Source organism: Melitaea cinxia, chromosome 8, assembly GCF_905220565.1.
Source record: "Melitaea cinxia chromosome 8, ilMelCinx1.1, whole genome shotgun sequence".
In the NCBI taxonomy this organism is placed as follows: domain Eukaryota; kingdom Metazoa; phylum Arthropoda; class Insecta; order Lepidoptera; family Nymphalidae; genus Melitaea; species Melitaea cinxia.
This window is the reverse complement of record NC_059401.1, coordinates 15754232-15777942: the sequence shown is the minus strand read 5'-3', so window position 1 is coordinate 15777942 and position 23711 is coordinate 15754232. Positions and strand designations below refer to the sequence as shown.

The 23711-nt window shown below is 34.3% G+C and overlaps 2 protein-coding genes and 1 long non-coding RNA gene across 3 annotated transcripts in view; 1 reads left to right on the top strand and 2 right to left on the bottom strand.

The window, feature by feature from the left end:
* Window positions 1–24: 24 nt before the first annotated feature.
* LOC123655913 (retinoblastoma-binding protein 5 homolog) lies at window positions 25–13155 on the bottom strand. The gene is made up of 11 exons (XM_045591657.1): window positions 13137–13155; window positions 13042–13067; window positions 12771–12965; window positions 11884–12090; window positions 11330–11511; window positions 6082–6201; window positions 2875–3068; window positions 1876–2051; window positions 1394–1507; window positions 199–319; window positions 25–117 (listed from the first exon to the last, which is right to left on the bottom strand). Exons 1-11 carry the CDS (start codon window positions 13153–13155, stop codon window positions 41–43), a joined length of 1431 nt encoding a protein of 476 aa, XP_045447613.1. The 3' UTR covers window positions 25–40.
* On the top strand, window positions 5589–14801 carry LOC123655914. Its single transcript, XR_006743467.1, has 3 exons — window positions 5589–5982; window positions 12499–12504; window positions 14790–14801. It is a non-coding gene; the product is annotated as an uncharacterized LOC123655914 (long non-coding RNA).
* A 6877-nt stretch (window positions 14802–21678) lies between these two features.
* Window positions 21679–23711, bottom strand: part of LOC123656076 (phospholipid-transporting ATPase IF-like) — a 30344-nt gene continuing 28311 nt past the window's right edge. The window contains exons 16-17 of the mRNA XM_045591799.1: window positions 22948–23106; window positions 21679–21871 (exon numbers count right to left, since the gene is read on the bottom strand). Of these exons, the coding sequence (XP_045447755.1) occupies window positions 21679–21871; window positions 22948–23106 (352 nt within the window). The remainder of the gene's footprint in view (window positions 21872–22947; window positions 23107–23711) is intronic.

Below are 23711 nucleotides of genomic sequence, written 5' to 3'. Positions count from 1 at the left end.
CATTAAATGAAATACTCATAAGACTGTATTTTTAAAAAATTTATTTACGAGGTCTGCCTGCAACTTTTTTGCTTCCCGCCGTTTGTTTATTTTTACCGCCAAACGACAATGTTTGCTCTGTAAACAAAATTGTATTATTATTTCTGCAGCTTAACTGTATATTATAATTATACACGTTTTAATATTTCAAGTACAAACCGGGAGGAGCGATTTTCAGAGAAATATCGTAAGTTTTGCTCTTCGATCGTTTAACAACAGGTTCTAATTTCTCCGGTGTTGCACTCGGTGTCACGGTTTCTTGTGTTGCCGCCCACCCATCCTAGAAAAAAAAATATTAGAATCAACAACTAATAATTTACTCGACCTCAAAAGGAAATTTAATGCCTAGCAAACATTTGTGTGCCTCAATAGACAAATTAATATTTGGTCCAAATAACTGAACTAATTAGACAAGTGCTTATCATAATTGCGACACAATTTTAATATTTATAATATTTCACTCAGTCGCATTTTACTTTTTATGTTACACTATCACTCAAAACCAGGTATTCTTATCTATACTAATACTAACCGGCCTGGCGAGCGTCGTACCGTTTTATTTATAACGAAATAAAATTTAGCATATCTTTCAAGCTGGATCAAACTGCACACGGTGTGCAAATTTGATTAAAATCGGTTAAGTATTTTACGAGTCCATCGCGGGCAAACAACGTGACGCGTAATATATGCCTTAGAAAAAAGTGTAATTTTAGTTTTTATAGTTAGCTTTGGGTGGGAGGTATAATTTCTAGTGATTTAATTGATAAGTGTGTGATGTGAGAACTATTCTTGTGTAGTGGTGCGATAATCGCTTTAACACCAGAAGTAAAATTAAATGAAATAAAAAAAAAATGCCGTAAGATACTTATATACGTGTATGATATACAGTGCATTATACACACTTCTCAAACGTTGAAACAAATCTACATTCTCAAAAAATATAAATACAATGTCAGCAAAAACAACAATTGATTAAAAAAAGCTACATCTTAGATTGTGTACACAGTGCTTTCCAGCAATTTTAACTCATTATCAGTTACAATATTTCATGAACTCTCTCTGGGCACAAATTTGTGTTTATACAAATATTTAATTCTAGCCTGGACGTACGTTCTTGCGGGAACCGTGAATATATATTAAGATTATTAAGTTGAAGAGTTTGTTCAAATGTGCTAATCTCCAAAATTACTGGTTCGAATTAAAAACTTATTTTTGTATTGGATAGTCCATTTACTGATGAAGGCTACATAAAAGCTGTATAACCATAGGGCACAGCTACTAAAAAAAAAACGGCTTTGTTCACAATCGACAAACAATATCATCAAACGGTATAACTAAATAGCAGTGACGTCACCTCCGGGTCCTCGATCTCGGGCGCTATGGGTAGGAAGGAGAGCATGTTCTCGTCCTCGCCCTCCTCGTCGGAGCTGCAGAAGGCGGCCACCGGCTCGCACGTCGTCACGTCCACCTTGACAGTGTTATAGTTCAATTTATTCAAAAATACGTGAAAAATCAAATAAGTATTATTAGGCTATGGTACTTTTGATTATACCATGCCGCCATGGTTGCGGAGGACATAATGACCGTGATGGTTTAAAACCTTATATAATTACTAGCTGACCCCGCAAATGTTGTTTTGCCATATATGTTATTAATTCGTACGATTTATGTTATTAACCCCCCTCTTCCACCCTTGTAACTAAGGGGTATGAAAAATAGATGTTGGCCGATTCTCAGATCTACCTGATATACACACAAAATTTCATAAAAATCAGTACAGCCGTTTTTTTTGGTAAAAATTCCTTAATCTAAAAAGTAAGGGAGGGCGCTGGTCACCTCAACTTCCTCATGGTCGCGACAGTCAGCTGCCAGGTCCACAGAGCGGTCCTCATCTTCCACATCGAATTCACTCTCTCTCTCCTCATATTCCACGTTCTCATCAAGCTCCTTGAAGTCTGGCGCGAAAGCCGACCAGTTCTCCACTTGATTTTGGGCCCAGATGGATACTACGCCTGTTGTAACAGTAAAAATTACATTTTTATATGATAATATTATAATTAATATATACAATATTATTGTCAGCAAAACTATCAGACTGTAATGTTATTTTAATTCGTAATTTTTTAATATCTGCTGCAAATTTCCAGTATATACTTTTTCTTTTAACTGATAATAATATCATTGGTTTAACTATTAATTAGAAATTTATTATTGTGCTGTGTGGTAACAGCGTAAAGAATATAACCATCCCCTTTTTTTCCCATGAGTGTCGTAAGAGGCAACTAAGGGATAACACAGTTTCACTACCACCTTGAAACTTATAAAGCTGACCCATAGCGGGTTAACCATCACACTGCTGGCTTTCAATACACAGGACGAAAATGGGTAGCAGCGTCTTCGGTGCGACAAAGCCAGCCCTGCGGTCACCAAACAATCTGCCTAGCGTGGTGACTATGGGCAAATCACATGAGTTCGCACCAGACATTATGGCGTACAGCTTGGGGAGGCGTATGTCCAGCAGTGGACTGCCGTAGGCTGATGTGTGTCTGTATTATTTTATTAATCATATTCAATCAAAGATGAACATAATGTTAATCATATTTTCTGTAATTTAAACCCAAAATATATAATACAGATTGTTATAAGTGTTATTATTACACAAATCATTCCTCTGAATACTGAGTACATGAAAGTTCTTATTTACCATTAGCTTTACTCGTGTTATTGATTAGTTTGCAATATTTCGACTATAAACTAAAAACTTATGTCATAATGCAGAAAAAAACATTACTTTTAAAATAAAATAAAAAATTTTGTTAACAAAAATTATTTTACCTGCACTAATACTAGCTATAATAGGCCGTATTGGATGCCAAACAACATCAAGGAGCAGTTCACCCTTTGTCCCGTGAAGGATCTTCACCAGGTTTCCTATAGACTTCTCCCAGATGTAAAGAGCGTGTTGTCTCGCAGACCCCGCACATATGTACTCTCCATCACCAGAAAAACAACATTTTTTCCATGTAGTCCTGTAAAAATATTATTCCAGTACTTTTCTTTATTTTATATCGAATCAAAATTAATTTATTACAACAGTTAAGTATAATAGCTGAATCATACCCAAAAATTAAAGCTAATGTAATCAAACATTAAATGCAATATTAAAGTATGCTTATTCCTATACATACACACGTTACTTAAGCAGTTGGTAAGTTTAAAATTTAAATATATTTTAAACTATGTTTTAAAATTCATTAAATTGATTTTACTAGTGATTTTTGTTTCTTTTCAGTAAACAGTTGTACTTAATTATACATAGTTCTCGAAAGAATAGCTGTACTAAACATAAAATTAAATGGATATAAAGATGAATGGTCCATTGTGCAAATTTACGCCCCGACTGAATCAGCAGAAGAAAAAACGAAAGACGAATTCTACGATCTATTAGCAACAACATTAGAGACAACCTATAAGAATATCATCGTGATGGGTGATTTTAATGGGAAAATAGGCAAAAGGAAACAAGGTGAAGAATCGATCATAGGAAAATACGGCATAGGCAAAAGAAATAAAAATGGTGAGAGAGTCATAAACATGGCCCTCCAAAACAATGTAACCATATTGAACAGCCTCTTTAAGAAAAAATCATCCAGGAAATGGACATGGATGTCACCTGATGGAAGATATCACAACGAGATAGACTTTATAATGAGCAACCAACCTAGATTATTCCGAAATGTCGATGTAATAAACAACTTCAACTACAACACAAACTATCGCATGGTTAGAGCAACATTATTCCCAAAAAAAACAAAAGAAACAGAGAAAGTGCTTTAACTTATTTGCAGCAGCCACAAAAATACACGAAACGACACGTAAAAAAGAAACCGCCAATCAAACAAATGAGACGCAAGAAATCTACAACTCAGAGATAAGTGATATGTATAGATCAGGGACAGAGGCAAAACCAAAGAGGAACACACTAACACCTAAGACACTCGACCTCATCAGTGAAAGAAAGCAACTACTTAAGAACAGGAAAGATAGAGCAGTGCTACAAAAAATAACAGATCTCAGCAAAGAAATTAGTCGCAATATAAAACAGGATAGGTCGTGCAGAAGATTCAAATGTATGATACACCACATTAACAAAACAGGAGGTATAAACAAGGCGTTGAAAGAATTAAGAGAAGAAACACTTTGGATTCCAAAAATAAAAGATAATAAAAACAAACATGAAACAAGGAGACAGTCTATTCTAGAACTTGCAACAGAATATTATCAAAAACTGTATTCATCTAAAAATACCCCGGAAATGAACGTAGACATCGAAGGTGACCCTGAAGAAATACCCCAAATTCTAGAAAGAGAAGTTCAGTACGCAATAATGTCACAGAAAAACGAGAAGGCCCCAGGAACTGACAACATAACCAACGAGATGATGAAAGCGAATCTGCCAAAAACAATAACTAGACTGACCAACTTATTCAACCTTATCCTAGACACTGAAAATATACCAATGCAATGGACAACAAGCTCTATAATTCTTATTCACAAGAAAGGAGATAGAGCAGAAATAAACAACTATCGCCCTATAAGCTTAATGTCGAACATATACAAAGTGTTTTCAAAAATAATACTTAAACGCATTACTAAAACCTTGGACGAATCACAACCACGAGAACAGGCTGGCTTTAGAGCGAGTTATTCCACAATTGATCATATACATGTACTAAGACAGCTCATAGAAAAATGTCAAGAGTATAATGGACCACTGTATATGGCATTTGTGGATTTTAACAAGGCATTTGACTCCGTAGAACACCATTGCATATGGGAAGCTCTAAAAACTCAAGGAGTTGATAATAAATATATAAGGCTTATAAAAAATGTATACTCAAACAGTATAGGAAGAATAAAGCTAGAAACAGAAGGGAAGATGTTCCCTATACGCAGAGGCGTGAGACAGGGAGACCCACTCTCACCAAAGCTTTTCTCGTCTGTATTAGAGGAGGTCTTCAGGAAGCTAGAATGGGACCATTTTGGAATTAACATCAGTGGAACGTACTTGAACCACCTAAGATTCGCTGATGACATAGTACTCATAAGTGATAACCCAGAAAATCTGCAGACCATGCTCCGAGATCTGGCCCAAGAGAGTAAAAAGGTGGGACTAACAATGAATAAAACAAAGACCAAAATAATATCAAATAGATCCCGAATAAACATCAAAATAGAGGAGGAAGAAATAGAATATGTAAATTCCTATATTTACTTGGGCCAAATTATTGCATTTAACGACCAAATGGACTCTGAGATAGAAAGACGGATTGCCAACTCATGGAAGAGATTCTGGACCTTGAAAGAAGTGTTGAAAGGCAAACAGTATAACATGGCCATAAAAAGAAAAATATACAACATCTGTATACTACCAATACTCACTTACGGGTGCCAAACATGGGCAACAACACAAAAACAAGGTCAAAAACTCGTTACTTGTCAGAGGGCTATGGAACGAAGCATAATGGGTTACACTAAACGAGTCGCAAAAGGGCGGAGGATATAAGAAAAACAACAAAGGTGGAAGATGTCATATTAAAAACAAAAACCCTGAAATGGAGGTGGGTAGGCCACATGCTCAGAGACACTGGAGATAAATGGACGAGGGATGTGTCCCTGTGGACCCCTCGATTTCACACCAGAAGAAAGAGAGGAAGACAAAGGAAGCGATGGTCAGACGAGATCAGAAGGGTTGCAGGCCCATTATGGCAGAGGACTGCATTGTCCCGAGAGAAGTGGAAGGAGTTGGAGGAGGCCTTTGTATCCCAAAGACACGCGGATATACGTTAGCATGTACCCTTTTTGTAATATTGTCGATCAACATAAATTGTAAAAAACATTGTTAACTATATCCGCAATAAAGGTTTAATAATAAAATACATAGTTCTGTGTTATATCATTATAAGTGCATCACTCTTGGTCAACCACTTTGTCAACAGAAAGAGATTCACGATTTTGATATGTATATTTGTATAATCTTACTTGTTGACAAGATCCTGTAGTTTTTGTATAGGCTCTGGCTCACCATTCACACCAGACTTTAATACTGTATTTGTGTCATACACTCTAATTACTCTGTCCGATGTGTTTACTAAAAAACAACTGAAAAATTTAAAAAGTTATATTAAGCTGTCAAAATTCACTGTCACATATTTAAAAACTCTCAAAAAACTACACTGTCAGATATAATATGTCTAAATAATTAGGATATAACGAGCTTTTGGTAATAATATCTGTATATATTTCCAGCCATTGGCATTTTCTAATATAAAAACCAGCTCTGCCTGTGTAGATTACATTGCTTCGGAGTTTTTTACCATTAAATACAGCCTATATTATTGAGGGATAACATAGTATTATCCAGATTAATTTATTTTTAAAATGAGTCCAGTAGTGTTTGAGTTCATCAATTACAAACAAACAAAAAGTTAAATTTTTTCTCTTTATAATATTAGGATAGAAATATAGATTTTTATATTGTAATAGATATATGTATATCAGTATATATATGTTCTGGGAGAGGGCGCTACAGTGCCAACGTTTACTTCGGCTCCGTACTATTAGTGATCTCAAAACAAAAACAAGTGCATTGACTTAGTGGGAAAAGGTAAAAGTGAAGAAATAAACAAGTGCTTTACACCATACATTGTGGAAAACATCTACCATCGAGTGAAAACTACGTAATCAGTGAAAACATCGTAACTGTGAATTGGTCGTATTACGTATTTTATAGACATTTATCCTCGACACTGTAGACATTTGAAGTGAAAGAACAACTAAAACTGAAGTAAATTGTGCTTTCATAATCCCGCCAATTTGTCTTTTGAAAAATAAAATTGTGTGATAAGTTGTTTGAATAAATAGTTTACCCTACTTTTTATTTATAACAAGTGAGCAAGAACTGCACAAAGACACTGGTGACATCTGTCGAAAGTTACCCGTATTACTAATACAAGTCCGAACCATCTTTGATCTACGATCGATCTGTCAGAGCTAGCTATCTTAGCAGTTCGGAACAATAATACAAGAGGGCGTTAGTAGTAACAGAACAATCACTTCAACATTGTTACACATTTTACAAAATAATCTAGAAAGTATAAGAAATGGAGGAAATTATGCAAGAGCTTCGAAAAATACGAAGAGACTTAGATGAACAAAAAATCGCAATAGAAAAAAGTGGAGAGAAAGTGACAGAAAAAGTTACACAAAATATAAACTGTATACTGGAAGACAAGTTTTAACTGTTCAATGAAAAATACGAGCATCTAAGGGAAAAATGTGAAAACCAAGAAAAACGATTATATTTTCTAGAAAAACAGACAAGAAAAAACAACATCGTCTTTTTCGGAATAAAAGAAACAGAAACATCATATTCTAACCTAGAGAGCCTTATAGTGAACTTCATTAAAGAACACTTATCTCAAGAACTGGACCGCAGGGATATTCAAGAAGTTAAGAGAATAGGGAAGAAAGGGGAAAGACCTCGACCAATAATTGTGACTTGTTGTACGCTCGGCACAAAAATTAACTTGTTTAAAAATAGAAAGGCACTAAAAAATACCAGCTACTACATGACGGAAGATTTCCCACAAAATATACTAGAGAAGAGGAAAGAGCTACAAGAACAGGCAAGAATCGAAAGGGAAAAGGGAAACCTTGTAAAAATAAAATACGACAAGCTAGTCATAAGTAAAAGAAACAAAACAGCTGTAAATAACAAAAGAATGCTTTCAACTTCACCTGACAACCAAACCATAAAAGGAGCCGAAACAATTACACAGACTTACAAGAAAAATAAATCACAAACACTAATAAGAAGAACTTCAAGCCTATCAGAAGGTACTTCAAAACCGGGCATGCTGAATTACCTAATTAACAGAAACACAAACAACTCATCAGATCTGCAGCAAAATAATATCGTTAATATATAGCAATCGTCGCCCCCCTCTCGCAACGTCAACATACAACAAACATCATCAGAACACCAAATTCATCTTCCAAGCCGGCTGGTCACCGTGGAAGATCACGACCATAACCCTCCAAACAACCCTCCGAAAAATGAAAAAATCTCACAAAAAACGCTATACATTCTGACGTATAACGTTAAAACACTTTCATCATATGAACGTTTGTTAGAGCTAAACGAAGCTCTCAAAGAAATTAAATATGACATATTAGGATTAGCTGAAACAAGGTGCCTAGGAAACAAAATTGAAGAGCATGAAAACTTTATTTTCTGCTATACAGGACACACACCTGGAAGACATGGCGTAGGTTTTATAGTAAAATACCATCTTAAAAACAATATAGAAGGATACCTCGGTCTTTCTGAAAGAGTAGCTATATTGAACCTGAAATTCGAGTATACCAGCTTATCCATCATCCAAGTATACGCCCCTACTGCACAAGCAAGTGATGACGAAATCGATAGCTTTTATGCGACAGTAAGTAGGGCAATAGAACTAGCACACAAAGACTTCATACTGATGGGGGACCTAAATGCTAAAATTGGGATACCAAAAAACGAGGAGCATTTGATTATGAAAGCACACGGATACGGAATCAGAAATGAGAGAGGACAAAGACTAATCGAATATGCCAGGGAAAACAAACTGTCTATTTTGAATACTTTCTTCAAAAAAAAAGCAAAAAATAAATGGACCTGGCGATCACCGGATGGAGCCAACAAAAATGAAATCGACTTTGTTCTCTCAAATCGACCTCGTCTGTTTAAAAACATAGAAGTACTAAACATAAACTACCCTTCTGATCATAGGCCAATAAGAGCTACAATATCATATGACACACATTTAAAAAAAAGCAGAACAAAGTTTACTAACTGTCAACATAATACACTAACAAGCGAAGAAGATATCACCAAGTTCAAAGAATATCTAAACTCCTACATATCGAAAGATAAAATGTTCGCTGAGACTATTATCCCAGTTCAGAAGTATTACGATAACTTAATCAGAATCATCACCTTAAGCTTGCAAAACGCCTGAGTAGCACAAAACCCAAAGAAAGGCCACAAAATAATTTCAGAGCGTACATTAAAACTTTTCAAAAGAAGACAATACCTGCAAAAAAGTTCGAATAAAACCAGAGCAACTAGAAATGAAATCTCGGCGCTTTACAAGCTTGTCAACAAATACATAAAAAAAGACTACGACAACTACAGATATAAAACTATTGAAAAACACCTAAGACAAACTGGTAGCACAAAAAAGGCATACAAAGAGCTGAAACCAAATAATACTTGGATCGAAGAGCTAAAACGAGGTGATTTAACTAAAAACAACCGCGGTGACATTATAAGTATAGCGACAGATTTTTACAGGGATCTTTACAACAGAAAAGAGCCAGAGGACACAGACCACGAAAACCAAAATAACAGCAGCAATGATAACATACTAAAAATACCCCAAATTGAAGAAAATGACGTCATCGAGGCATTTAACAAACTGAAATTAGACAAAAGCCCGGGCTCGGACAACTTAACAAACGAGACTCTAAAGATATCTGCCCCAATACTAGCTACACCCTTTACAAATTTATTCAACGCTATCCTCGAATCTGGAGAGACACCCACCCAATGGTCTGAATCTAACATAATTCTGGTATACAAAAAAGGCGACCCTAAAGACATTGGGAACTACAGACCTATAAGTCTGCTACCGAGTACATATAAGCTTTTTTCTTCAATCTTGACCAAAAAAATTAGCTCTACATTAGAAACAAGACAACCTGTTGAACAGGCAGGATTCAGAAAAGGATTCTCTACCATCGACCATATTCACACACTCGAACTTCTCATTAAGAAATATCAAGAGAGTAATAGATCACTGTACTTGGCATATGTCGATTACAAAAAAGCATTCGATTCAGTCTCACACAACTATATCTGGGAAACTTTAACAACACAGAATGTGGAAAACGAATACTTACGAGTAATCAAAAGCATATACAGGAACAGCAAAAGTAGAGTTAAACTAGAAACCGCAGGTCCCTGGTTCCCTATAAAGAGAGGCGTAAGACAAGGGGACCCGCTTTCACCTATATTATTTATAGCCACGTTAGAGTCGATAATAAGCAAGCTGGACTGGAACGAATGCGGAATAAAAGTAAAAAATAAGTATTTGAACCACCTACGTTTTGCCGACGACTTGGTACTGATATCAGAGAATGGAAAAGAACTGCAGTACATGGTAGAATCACTAAACAAAGCTAGCAAGCTCGCCGGGCTAGAGATGAACCTCTCAAAAACTATGGTAATGACCAACAACACCCAGGTACAAATATACGTCGACAACGAGCTGCTCCAATACACTGATAAATACATCTACCTAGGCAAACAAATAAGCTTCGACAGACTGAATCACTATCAAGAGATTGAGCGCAGAGCCCAGCTAACATGGAATAAGTACTGGAGCCTAAAAGAAATATTTAAGAGCAACATGCCAATCAAACTGAAGACAAAGGTTATGAATTCATGCCTTCTACCATGCCTGACCTATGCTTGTCAGACATGGAAGTTTAACAAGAATGTTAAAAATAAAATTATAACGTGCCAACGAGGAATGGAGCGGAGTATGCTAAACATAAAAAGAATAAATAAAATAAGGCATACAAAAATACGCAACACCACAAAAGCAACAGATGGTTTAGCACAAGCTCTTGCATTAAAATGGAAGTGGGCCGGACACATAGCACGCCTGCAAGATCAAAGGTGGACAAAAAAGGTGACAGAATGGAAGGGGCCAGTGGGCAAAAGAAAGAAAGGGAGACCTTACACCAGATGGGAGGACGAAATCAAACGCATAGCCGGTCCAAACTGGACACAAACAGCACAATCCAGAGAAAACTGGTTAAATTTGGAGGAGGCCTTTACCTGCAGAGGGGTTCTTGCAGAATAATTTGACTAAACAAATTAACAGTTACATAAAACATCTATTATAATAATGTATCTAAATATTTCTTATATTAAGCTGTAATTAAACTAACCATTATATAAAAAAAAAAAGAGAGAAAGTAAATAAATAACAAAAAATATTAGATAGATAAAAAAAAAATAAAAAAAAAAAAGATACTAACAAACCAATTTAACTTGCTAACTATTGTTTTCTGGAAGAAATAAAAGGCTTTTTTATTTTTTATTTATTTATATATATGTTCTACTGCACCTAGTTAGAAAAAGATTTAGATTAATTTTTTTAAGTATTTTACTTACTCTCCACGTCTTGCAAATTCTATACTTTTTATGCCTGTGGTACTTGATGTTCCGACTGTAATTTTGAAACTAGCTTTGACGGTTAATTTTTGTGAGTCCAGAATTAAAATCTTGCCTTTGGCATTGCCCGTATACACATAATCACCTCTTCTATCAAATGAAGCTATTACATTTATGTCACCCTGAAAAATAATAAGAAAAATGTCCTTGTACTCAGACCAGAGACTTAAAATTGAAGTTACACTAATGACATTTATTTAATTATTTTCTTTTTGTAGCTACTTTGTTTTTAATTTATTTTATTTATAAGGTTTTCAGAGTTTACATAGATAATATTAAATATTATACTAACAGCTCAAGTACTTTTTGACTGTAAGGTCTTTTTAAAAATAACACTAATAAGCAAAAAATATATATTATGACATAACATGCACCTAGGAATTCTGCAAGAAATAAAATAAAATGAAGTTTAAATAAATTCACTGACTACAGTAAATAAAAAAATTAAAAAGCTTATACTAACAAAAAGACACTTGATTAAATGGAAAACTCACATCTTCATCAATAGGAAGTATTTTATGTTCTCCATCAGTGTCAACTAGTAAAGCCGCATGTCTCATAGGACATACAAGGAAACGTTTGTCATTTCTAGGGTCAAACTGAACTCTGAGTATTGGTGTCGGAAACCTATAACGCTGTTCACATTCACCTGATAGTACATCCCATATACACACATTGTGGTCCGTTGACGCTGATAATAACTGAAATGTAGAAAAATAATCAGATAATTATCATTATTGAAATATAAACAACACCAAGTATAGTTATTGAGACATGTATCTATGTTATATATAGTAGTTATGTAATATTAATTCATATGTATGACCAATGATTTGTGTAGTTTAATGAAACATTTTTATCATCTTTTACTTTATAATATTATTCTAGAAATGCAGTGTAGAGTTAAATGTATTTTTTCCCATATCTATATAATTATACAGATATAAATAAAAATGAAAAAAAAAAAAAACTATCTGTGCACATTTGCTTTTAATACATACTAGCTGACCCGGCGAACTTTGTATCGCCTAACACAAACTTTATCGTATGGTATTAAAGTTCAAATTGACTTTTAAGTATTATCACAAATCTTTTGTATGGGAGTATAGAAAAGTGTTGTTTTTAGACTTTTTCAGGAAATTTAAATTTTTTTTTTAGAATTTTTCTCTCCGTAAGAACCATCCTCGTACTTCAAGGAATATTTTAAAAAAAGAATTAGCGAAATCGGTCCAACCATTCTCGAGTTTTGCGCTTAGCAACACATTCAGCGACTCATTTTTATATTATAGATATGAAATCATTATTCTTCCAATTGATCTGTTCTGTGTTGTTTATACTTTAGTAAGAAATTTGTTTCTGGCAAAAAATGCAGCATACTTACTTTCTTACAATTTCTAGACCAACTCAAGCTACACACAGGGTAGACATGAGCCGATATAGACTTGGCAATGCCTCGGGTCAGGAAATCCCAAATAAATATCCGGCCGTCATTACACCCTACTGCTAACAATGTACCGCGGCGATTAAACGCGCACGTAGCTGCTAGGGATATTGAGTCTAGTGTACCATCAAACTCCTAAAAAAATACCATAAATAAATATGCGTAACGCTTAAGCTTTGCTAAAACTCATACCGTAGTAAATCATACAAACCTCTGGATAGTTTTGACCAAATGATTCTGAAAATAAACAACGTATATTTAGTAAATAATTCTAAATAGAAAAAGATGCTTCCAATGTTTACTTACCAAGCAACTCTAAATTCATGATTATAGTATTTATACTAACTTATGTTGTATGTTAAAAACGTTGAACATTACTTGATGATGTAAAACTTTCTTTATTAAAATAAAAAACGGTTATAATATATAGATTAATTTTTTAAACAGAAATAACGCCGTAGTAAACAAGCGCCAGAAGCTTCCATGCTGACATAGGTCAATCAAAATTGACACTGTCAATGTCATACTGTTGTTTGACAATTACTTGTGTTGGAAACTTAAACGAAAATATTCAATTATCCACATTCTCATTATACTAAATTAATTATTAGTCTGGCAAAACTAATGCTAAGAATGGAATTGAATTAAAATAAATATTTTAAATAATAAAGAAAATTATTATTTTACAAGTGCAGTAGAAACTCATGATAGAGGAATAATACATATGTAGTATTTATTTAGTGCAAAAAAACTAAAGTCATACAAAGAGCAACACGGAGGGGAGTAGCCATGTACAGGCGTTCCCCTCTGTCAAGGTATAAGGCCAAATGGCCATATACAAACAATAAAACTAGTTGCCGCCGCACTGATCACTAGACTAAATCTAATCTAGTCCTTCAAAAAATGCCAAATTGTTCTGTTTTTTACTGCAAAAAAAGATCAGCCACGTCAAATTTACTAAAACATGGCGTTACCTTTCATACGTAAGTATTTTTTAATCACATTATTACTTGTATACTTCTTTTAAACCTTTTTTAAACTTAAAAATTACAAATATTATCGTTCGTGTTGACTCGATTTGTTTACCAACACAGGCCGCTCGCCCGCATACAATATGCGGATCAGTCGAGCGACTGATCGGAGTCTATTTCCGAGAAGTCACTGTCGCCGAGCGATAGTGCTGTTACCGGTTTGTTTGTAAATGGTTATCGATAAAAATGGCAAAGGCAAAAGAGGAGACAGACATTTTTAAGATTTTGATTTATATAAAATATTATGTTGCTAGCTTTTTTTAATAAACATAGTTATATAATAAAATTGCATTAAATAAAATATAATACACGTATTATGAGTATTAATACATTTCACTAGAATTACTTAATGTGAACTTCCACCATAATATTTTATATAAAAATTTGGCAGGTTTTCTAAAAATCCAAATTTAAGGGATACATGGAAAAAAATGGTAATAACAGATTAATCTGGACGCAAACAAAAAATAGTGTAATTTGTTCAGATCATATCAATACCACTAACTTTTAAGTGTTGGCGAACAATAGAAGGATTAGTCGAGGGCACTAAACCAACACTAATGCCACACTGTTTTTGTCCCGTAAGTTTTTTTTTTGTCTCATGTACAAGGTAATCAAGATATGGTTCACCTTAGTCATAGTAGTGAAATGAAGCTTAGATTTATCAACTTTGAAAATGAACAATGTCCATCCTTTCAGAGTCATCAACAAATCATTAAATCTAGCAGATGACAAGCTATCATCTTATGATGCCATTAGTGTTACGCTCCCTACTACAATGGCATTGTTTGGCACAATAACGTTGCACCAAACGTATTGTGACATAATTATAATAGTTAGACATAGGCTGTCGCGACACTTTTTAACTGACTTCCAAAAAGGGGAGGTTCTCAATTCGACTGTATTTTTTTTATGTATGTTACTTCAGAACTTTTGACTGGGTGAACCGATTTTGATGATTTTTAATTTAACAGAAAGCTAATGTTTATCATGTGGTCGCGTTTAAATTTCATCGAGATCTGATAACAACTTTTTGAGTAACTTTTGATAACGCGTATATATCACGTATATTGTATTACTTGTCGATGTAATTGAAGTCAGTTTTGTTTTCGTTTGCGAGCAAATACAATTATTGTAGATAATGATGTGTTGTACAAAGTCTTACTACATTATATATTTCTATTATCATTAGTTTTTGCAGCGCACGCAATGTAAGGAATTTTTTAGGTTATTTTTTTATCCCTTGGGTTACATTATTGGAGTTTTAGTAAGGATCCCTAATATTTTTGAAAATATAGTATAACCTTTGTCGCTCAAGGATTATGTAGCTTCTCAACGGTGGAATAATTTTTTGAATCGGTCCAGTAGTTTCGGCCTATTCTATGCTAACAAACAAACAATCAAATCTTTACTCTTTATAATCGTTTATTTTACATGAAGATGTTTGATTTGTAGTATATAATAAATTAAGCCTTCTTTTATAATAACATCTTACCTTTATATCAAATTAAAAAACCTTATTTCCCTAACCGAGTACTTGAATTTATCGATAATGGATATCGACAGTAGTTACAACCATGGCTGTAAGAAATTTGTCAGTGTAGTTGCGGCGTGTCATTATACTGTAATGACACAGAATGTATCTATGTGTGTGTAAAAAAGGTAAGTGTGATTTTAATTTAGTATGTGTGAGTTTCGTAGTGACAGACAATTATTTTTGTGTGGGAATTAGATAAGGTGTGCATGTGTGTAATTTCCCCCCGCAGAAAATGACAGACTATTTTGTATCGGTAGCAGACGCAATGGCTACTCCCCTCCGTGTTGCTCTATGAAAGTCATATACCGATGTACGCATTCAAGGTTCGATTTCCATACGGAATAAGTAATTGTATTTGTAGAAATACTTCTCTCCCGTTTGGGTGTCTGAGACCTCAGCAGTGATAGTAATCGTTACTCATAGTAGGGAATATATCCGCCAACCCGTATTGGAGCAGCGTGGTGGATGAAGCTTCGACCCTTCTACACGATGAAAGAAGCCTATGTATGGCAGTGGAATATCACAGACTGAATCAATCATTGAATTAATTAATAAAACAGAAAATATTATTGAACGTAAAATTTGTACGTAATAAATATAATATGTTCTGTTTAATTGATTTTTTTTTTACTTATCAGCTGCTATTTAAAAATTGATCGTTGGCTTTAGCTAGCAGCAGTAACGTAGCATACCTTGGGGCCCTGTATCAATATTAGTTTGGCGGCCCAAATGAAGGGTAAAGATTTCTCACAAAAGAAACAAAAACGCTTGCATTAAATTAAAAAAATATTAATTGATTATAAGTTATTATTTTCTCCTAGAATAGACAATAGTGACAAGTCTGATGTAGCTGTTCCTGTTCCATCGAAGTCCTTGGGTAATTTTTTATAGGTTTTTGTTTTGAAAAACTTCTTTCTAATTGAAATGGTCAAGAATAAAAGCAAGCAAAGCAAGCTGTTATTACCTGCGAAAAACTGGATGCAAGGCTATTGAATTTTATCAGCAATAATTCCACGAATTCCTTAAATGAATTTTTCGAAGAAAGAAGAAAGAGATCCAACGCTGCCTCCAGCTCTTACAGGAAGCAAATCGCTAGGGCAACGTTCAAATATTTTAGCAGAATTGGCGAAAGACAATTGGGCTTTCCAAATGGAACCCGTGCCTTTTTAATCTCTTGCCAAAGCTGTCGAAGGTAACTTCTTTTAGTCTTCACTTCCATCATTGCGCGAACCTGAAGGCTCTCTGGCACACCCTGAGAAGACAAAGCGAAAGTTCTTTGCACTCTTTTGCATTGTATTCAACTCGGCTAGGCTTTAGATTAAGAACTGCATTTTGAAGTTAGATAGGTTAGGGTTATTTTTTTTGTAACCAAATTATGTCGATAAACAGTCTAATTTGGTAGTTAGATAGGTAAGGGTTTTTTTGTTGTAACGAAATTATGCTGATAAACGGTCAAATTTTGAGCTTAGATAATTCGACGGTTCTTAATCTAAAGCCTTACCTTCAACTCTTGACGATGAGTGGAAAGCGCCATCGAGCATTCCACAGTGCGAGCACGCGAAGCGTAATGTACACTTTTAGCAAAGTGCAAGTGTCAAGAAGTCTAGTGGTCCTGATGGTATCCACACCTTTTGAATGCATGGCTTGCAACCGATGTGCGAGCTTCACGCGCATTCATTCCACGTATACGTGAATTCAAACTGTGTGACCAAATAACCTTCCTCACCCAGAGCATTATAATTTTGGGGTTTTCAAGCGTCTCGTGTATACATATTTTCTCTAAAGACCATGGACGACGGTTAAACACCAGACGGCTTCGTCTGCTCCTTTGTCCCCATTGTTTTAAATGAATTATAGTTTAAAAAACACTAAAAAACCACGCTTTTATAGTGGGGTGCATTTTACTATATTTTCATAACTTTTTACTATGTTTTTATAACTCTCCGCACATGATAGTTGCAAGTAGAATAATTGTTACATTTATTTATTTATTTTAATATATCAAGCACCCCATGCTATTTAATCTCAATTGAATTATTCTCTCAATAACTTAAATTTTATTATAATTTTATTTTGAAGTAATTAATTATGATTGATTGTTCGATCTTCTACTACTGTAATATAAACTCTTTGTAAATAAAAATTATTTTCTACTTTTTAGTTCGATTAGCTATAAAGGCGTGGTTTTTTATTTTTTGAAGTATAATTTATTTTTTATTTTTTTGTTAGATTTTTCAATTAATTATTTGCGGACATGTGATAGTTTTCCATTATTAATATAAACAATAAAAGAATAACAATTCCGTGCGGAGCGAAGCCACGAAATTACGCCCGCGAAGCGGACGGCAAACAGCTAGTAAGGAATAAACAAGGTAAAAATGCAAGTAGCCTAAAAAAGTATCTGCCTCTATTGTGCTGTGCCGAGTGCCCGAGCAAAAAAGTAAGTCCGAAACTGCAGGCATGCGCAGATCGCGCGCTTGCTTATCTCTTTTACTTCCTTACAGAGGATCCACGAAAGAATTTATTAATCCTGCTTCAGCCTGTAATATCCCACTACTGGGCATAGGCCTTTTTCCCCATGTAGGAGAAGATCAGAGCTTAATCCACCACGCTGTTCCAATGCGGGTTGGTGGATATATTCCGGGACCGGCGGCTTAACGTGTTCTCCGAGGCACAACGGGAAGACTGCACAAGCACCCAGACCATGACAAACAACTGTATGGCCAATACAAATGTTTGTCATGTGCGGGGATCGAACCCGTAACAGCCAGCGCTTCAGGTACAATCCATGGCTGTGACCGTTGCGCCAACGCGCCGTCATTATTATTCATTTATTATTCCTAGCGGTCCTAATAAGGATGTAGGGAAACTGTTATTGAATTATTGCATTGTCATCGGTAATTGATATGTGTACAAAGTTTCAAATTAATCAAACTTCTGGAAGTTGGTAAAAATTAAGCTCAAAGATTCCATTACATACATACAACCCAAGCTAATAAAAGCATGAGAAAAAAGATTAACTAATTGTTCATAATGATTAACTGAATCCCGAAATAAACGATGCAGGGTGTTATCAACTTTTGGACATCGTGACATTGACATTTTACTAATTTTTGCTTACACACGTTAGGGGCCCCTGTAGATAGGAGGCCCCGTATCATTGATACGGCTAATTCGGCGGTAGCTACGCCCCTGGTTAGTAGGTACCTATGTATGCATTCAATAAGTACACTACTACTACTATATTTTATACATTTTCTCAAACAGAAAATAAGAAAGGTCTCATGGGTCTAGGATCTTGGACCACTATAAGTAGCATACAACGAGTATAAATAAAAGGCATGCGAATGTTAAAATATATTATATTTCATATAGTTTTCTCACTCATAGTGTACTATTTATATTACTTAATCTAAAAAATATTTTATCTTAACATTATTTATAAACATATTTTTGTACGTAATGTCATTGGAACATTATTCCTTAATTTACTAAGTAAGCTTTGTTTTATTATTTTATTCAAATTTGTATTTCTAAATTAAACTAAAATTCATATTTATTCTATAATCTCGATACATATTTTTTTATCTAATCGTTAGAATACTATTAAAACCTAAAAGCTACTTTTTATGGGTGTTTAAAGTGTTATAGGTATATCATACACGTGTTCAATACAAACGTAAAAATAAATAAAATGTAATAATATTATTTTAAAATTTTTATACATTAAAAATTGTTATATAATTATTTTAAAATATTAAAAATTGTGCCGTTAACCATAACATGCACCACAATAACATATATAAAACATACTAAGGTCAGCGTTGTTATGTTCTATATCTATAATCTATAATATATATAAAATCGAAAGGTCACTCACTCATCACGAAATCTCCGAAACTATAACACCTATAAACACTTACAACTTGAAATTTGGCAGGTAAGCTCCTTATAAAACGTAGACATCCACAAAGAACGGATTTTACAAAACTCGACCTCTAAAGGGATAAAACGGGGGTTGGAAGTTTGTATGAAAGTCCTATGTTTTTGAAGTAAGAGACTTGAAATAGTATGTAGTATGTAAGAATCGTGGCAAGTGGAAAGAAGTGGTCTCTACCTACCTCTACGGGAAAGAGGCGTGATTATATGTATGTATGTATGTACTTGAAATTTAAAATGTATGCTCTATAGATGGTGAGGAGGTGTCCAAATAATGCATCGTAATCTATATACATATAAAATAGAAAGGTCACTGACTCACTCATCACGAGAACTCAAAAACCGCTGGATGGTCCATCCATCCAAGATGGACAAAGATGAAATTTGGCAGGGAAGTAGATTATAGTTAGTAGACGTCCGCTAAGAATGGATTTTGCGATATTCCACCGCTAAGGGGGTTTAATTGGTGTTGATAATTTATATGAAATTATAAAGCAGCTATAAGTTCGCCTGATAGGTTATTTAAGCAGCCTTAAAATAAAACTAAAAATGTAGTGTATAGAGAGGTTTTATAAAAATAACTATTAAATTATACTAAATTGTGCCTTTGAAAAAGTTACTCAGAGTGATAAGCATTTCAAGTGACTGAAATAAAAAAATAATTTGCGTTAAACATCTTAATAGTAATGCATATCTTCATAACCACGCAGACGTAGTCGCGGGCAACAGTTAGTGTATTATAAAACAAAGTCCCCATAATTGTGTTGGCAGGCAAACGAAGAAAAACCGACTTCAATTATATCGACAAGTAATACAACGTAGGTAGACGAAAAAATAGTCAAACAAATACGCATTATCAAAGATTACTCCAAAAGTTGTAATCAGATCTCGATGAAATTTAAATGTGACGACATGATAAACACCGGCTTTCGATTAAATTAAAATTCATAAAAATCGGTACACCCAGTAAAAAGTTATGCGGATTTTCGAGAGTTTCCATCATCAGATCCTGGTTTCCTTATCATGGTACCAAATTAGGGATATCTCCTTTCCAACAAAAACCTTTCATAAACGACGGAGTTATCCCCGAACATACATATAAAAAAAAAACATATATACGGTCGAATTGAGTAACCTCCCCCTTCTTTTAAAGTCGGTTAAAAAGCGTATGTGATCGATTCCCTCAAAATCTACTGGACGGATTTTCATGCGGTTTCACAAATGGAGAGGGCGTCAAGAGGAAGGTTTACGGAATGGCTAAGCCAATTTTGATGACAGTTTCACTGGAATTTTGGTTTGCCGGGAAAACTTTGTGACAAACTGATTTCAACGCGGGCGAAGCCGCGGGCACAGCTAGTCATTTTATAAATGTTTCCTGTAAAGGAGTAATACAAGGTGAATTTCGTAGATAAGCTTAGTACTTTTAACGTCATAGGTATTCTGATTAGTTCATTACTATCCGGTATTTACATGTTCCGTTTACGTCATTGTCTTTATTACATATTGTGAAGGCATTTGATAAAGAAACACTACTTATTTGCAAGACTGCAATATTTATTTACAAGATTTGTTTTATAAAAATACAATGTTTATTTTTTTTAACATTTAAAGCAGTTTTCGAGGCATGTATTGATTGTATCCGGTTGTTACTGTAGCCTAGGAAACGTCATATTAATAAAAATTGTAATTACTACTTATTGTATACAGTAAAATACTTTGTCGTAATTCATGTAAAATATCACAATATTTAATATATATACGTTAATTAATTATTACTAACATATAAATTTAAGACTATTAATATACTTAACTATCACATGAAAATACAGTCACATGACTAGATAAAGAAATTTAAATTATTTTAAATGCTGTGTATAATTATAATTTAGTTAATTGGTTACTATTAAAGGCACAAATACAACCTCTGTCTTAAAATAACTTAATAAAATAATTTCATTTAATTTTATCTACAAATTTTAGTAAGAAAACAAACACAAGTAGCTTGTCATTTTAGTTTTGATGATTTCTTGATCATTATAGGCGCCTATTTGCATTCGCATTTTTTAAGCGAAGGGTAGATTTAAATTCGAAAGCATTTGTGTACAAAAAGCTGTATCAATTTTTTTTATTGTAACCGAATTATATATGGCTGGTCGCAGATATATTGGGAGAATATCTTGCATCATAGTGGTTAATATTAAAAATGCTGTTTTGCGAAGGCGGTTTGTTCGATAACAATCATCATAGCTTCGAGACTGTAACACCAACTTTATTTTATCAATATTCTTGATCACAAGCTATGGCATTCTTTTTTGTGGCATTGGGTTTCCAATTATTTTTTTTATAATCTAGTTGCGAATACAGATGGATTCTCAACGTCTGACCAAACTCTTCTTCTACCCCATCTGTCAGAAATTAGTGCAACGCAAAAGTCTGGAATTAGACTGCCGATAACAACGAGGATGTTCAAGAACCAGAAGGATGGCGACATTAAAAGCCTTATGTACGTTCCTAGAACATCTCCATCGGTTTGCCTGTAAAATAATATATATATATTTTAATTTATTGTAAGTAAAAAAAATATGATTATATAGCATAGGTATATCGTATATAAATTCGACGTAAAAGATTTATTTTAGTGTTTTGATCAAAAACTCTTAAACTAATTTAGCTATGATTAAACGATAATTTAATAGTAATAAAGAAAGTCCTGATAATCTTTGCAAATAAATCTTTATATATATATATATTCCATATATATTCCTAGACGGCTGGACGGATTTTGATGAAATTTTTGTGTGAGTTCAAGGGGATTCGAGGATGGTTTAGATTCACAATTTGGTCCACTGGAAAATGTTTATTTAACTAATTTTTCATTTATAAGTAGTTGTTAATTTTGGAATGTTTTACATTGGATCCGATAGACTGCGCTACAATCGCAGCATCAATTATTAAATATTATTCTATTTTAATTTCAGTTTGTCCCGATAGTTGGTGCTGCGATCAAATTGAGAAAAATATTTGGAATTTTGTATTATGGCAAAACAACGTTTGCGGGGTCAGCTAGTCTTAAATATAAAATTCTCGTGTCACAGTGTTAGTTAAAATACTCCTCTGAAACGTCTAAACTGATTTTCATGAAATTTTGTGTGCATATCGGGTAGGTCTGAGAATCGGCCAACATCTACTTTTCAAAATCCCTAAATTGATTTATATAGGTTTTTAAAACATATGGCAAAGCAACGTTTGCGGGCTCAGCTAGTAGCAGTCAGCTATAGGTATATGGCTGAGAAACAACGAGTGATATTCAGTTAGATTTTTATTGAAATTTAAAGCACGACTTCGATATTCACTTTTTTTTCAGTTAATTTACATTTAATTAAACAAAATTGTCATATAAGTATTATACAACGTAATTATATACGCTTTTGATAGAAGTTGCAATAAAATTTAGTGTCTATTATAGTTCATCGAAATTTAACATCGTAAATCGAAATTTCGAAAGATCTAAATGGAACGAAACAAAACAGAACTTCTACATAACCGAACTCCCACAGAACAGAACAGAAACGGTTCGAATAGTCAATAAGAGCACGAGATAGATACTTACACGCCTTCAAGTATCGTGTAGGCGCTGTTGAAGGCGACGAAGGCGAGCACGGAGAGCAGCGCCGAGGCCGCGAACACGAGCGTGTGGTAGCGCGCCTGCAGGCACAGCTTCAGCGTCACCAACACCGTTATGAGGTGGAACAGCGTCACGCCGAACGACCTGCCACATTGTGAACATTAAATAATAATGATTAAAAACGAGTGGACGTCACGACTGAAGTAAAACTCCATCTAACGTATATCTCCCTCTCAACTTCCGTTCGCTTCGCCCGATCGGACTCTTCGTAACGCTCTCGTCACGCATTCACCAGCTTACTCCCCAAGTCAAACGTATGTAAAGAAGTTTTACTTCAATAAATATCTTTAATAATATTAATAATAAATTGTTCGATCCCGGTTACCATCTGAGTCAATTGAGGATGCGGGATAGTAAGCTCACAGCTAGCATGCAGCTAGGTACTACTCGACTCGTCTAGGATGTTCACCGATTTCTCAGTCTACAGCTCTAACCCCAAACCGTTTGATTTCTATGCCGAAACGTGTAATCCGCCCCCAGTTCATATTTGTTTATGTAAGTAAAAGTATTTATTATACTGAAGGTATCTATTATATTTTAAACGGGTGGAGTCACATCGAGAATAATAATAATTTTTATAAATAAATATCTTTACCATACACACACGGTCGTCTGTTCCCAATGTAAATAACAGCCGACTGAAATTGCATTTTTTTTCGAATAACTTATATATAAATATTACATATATA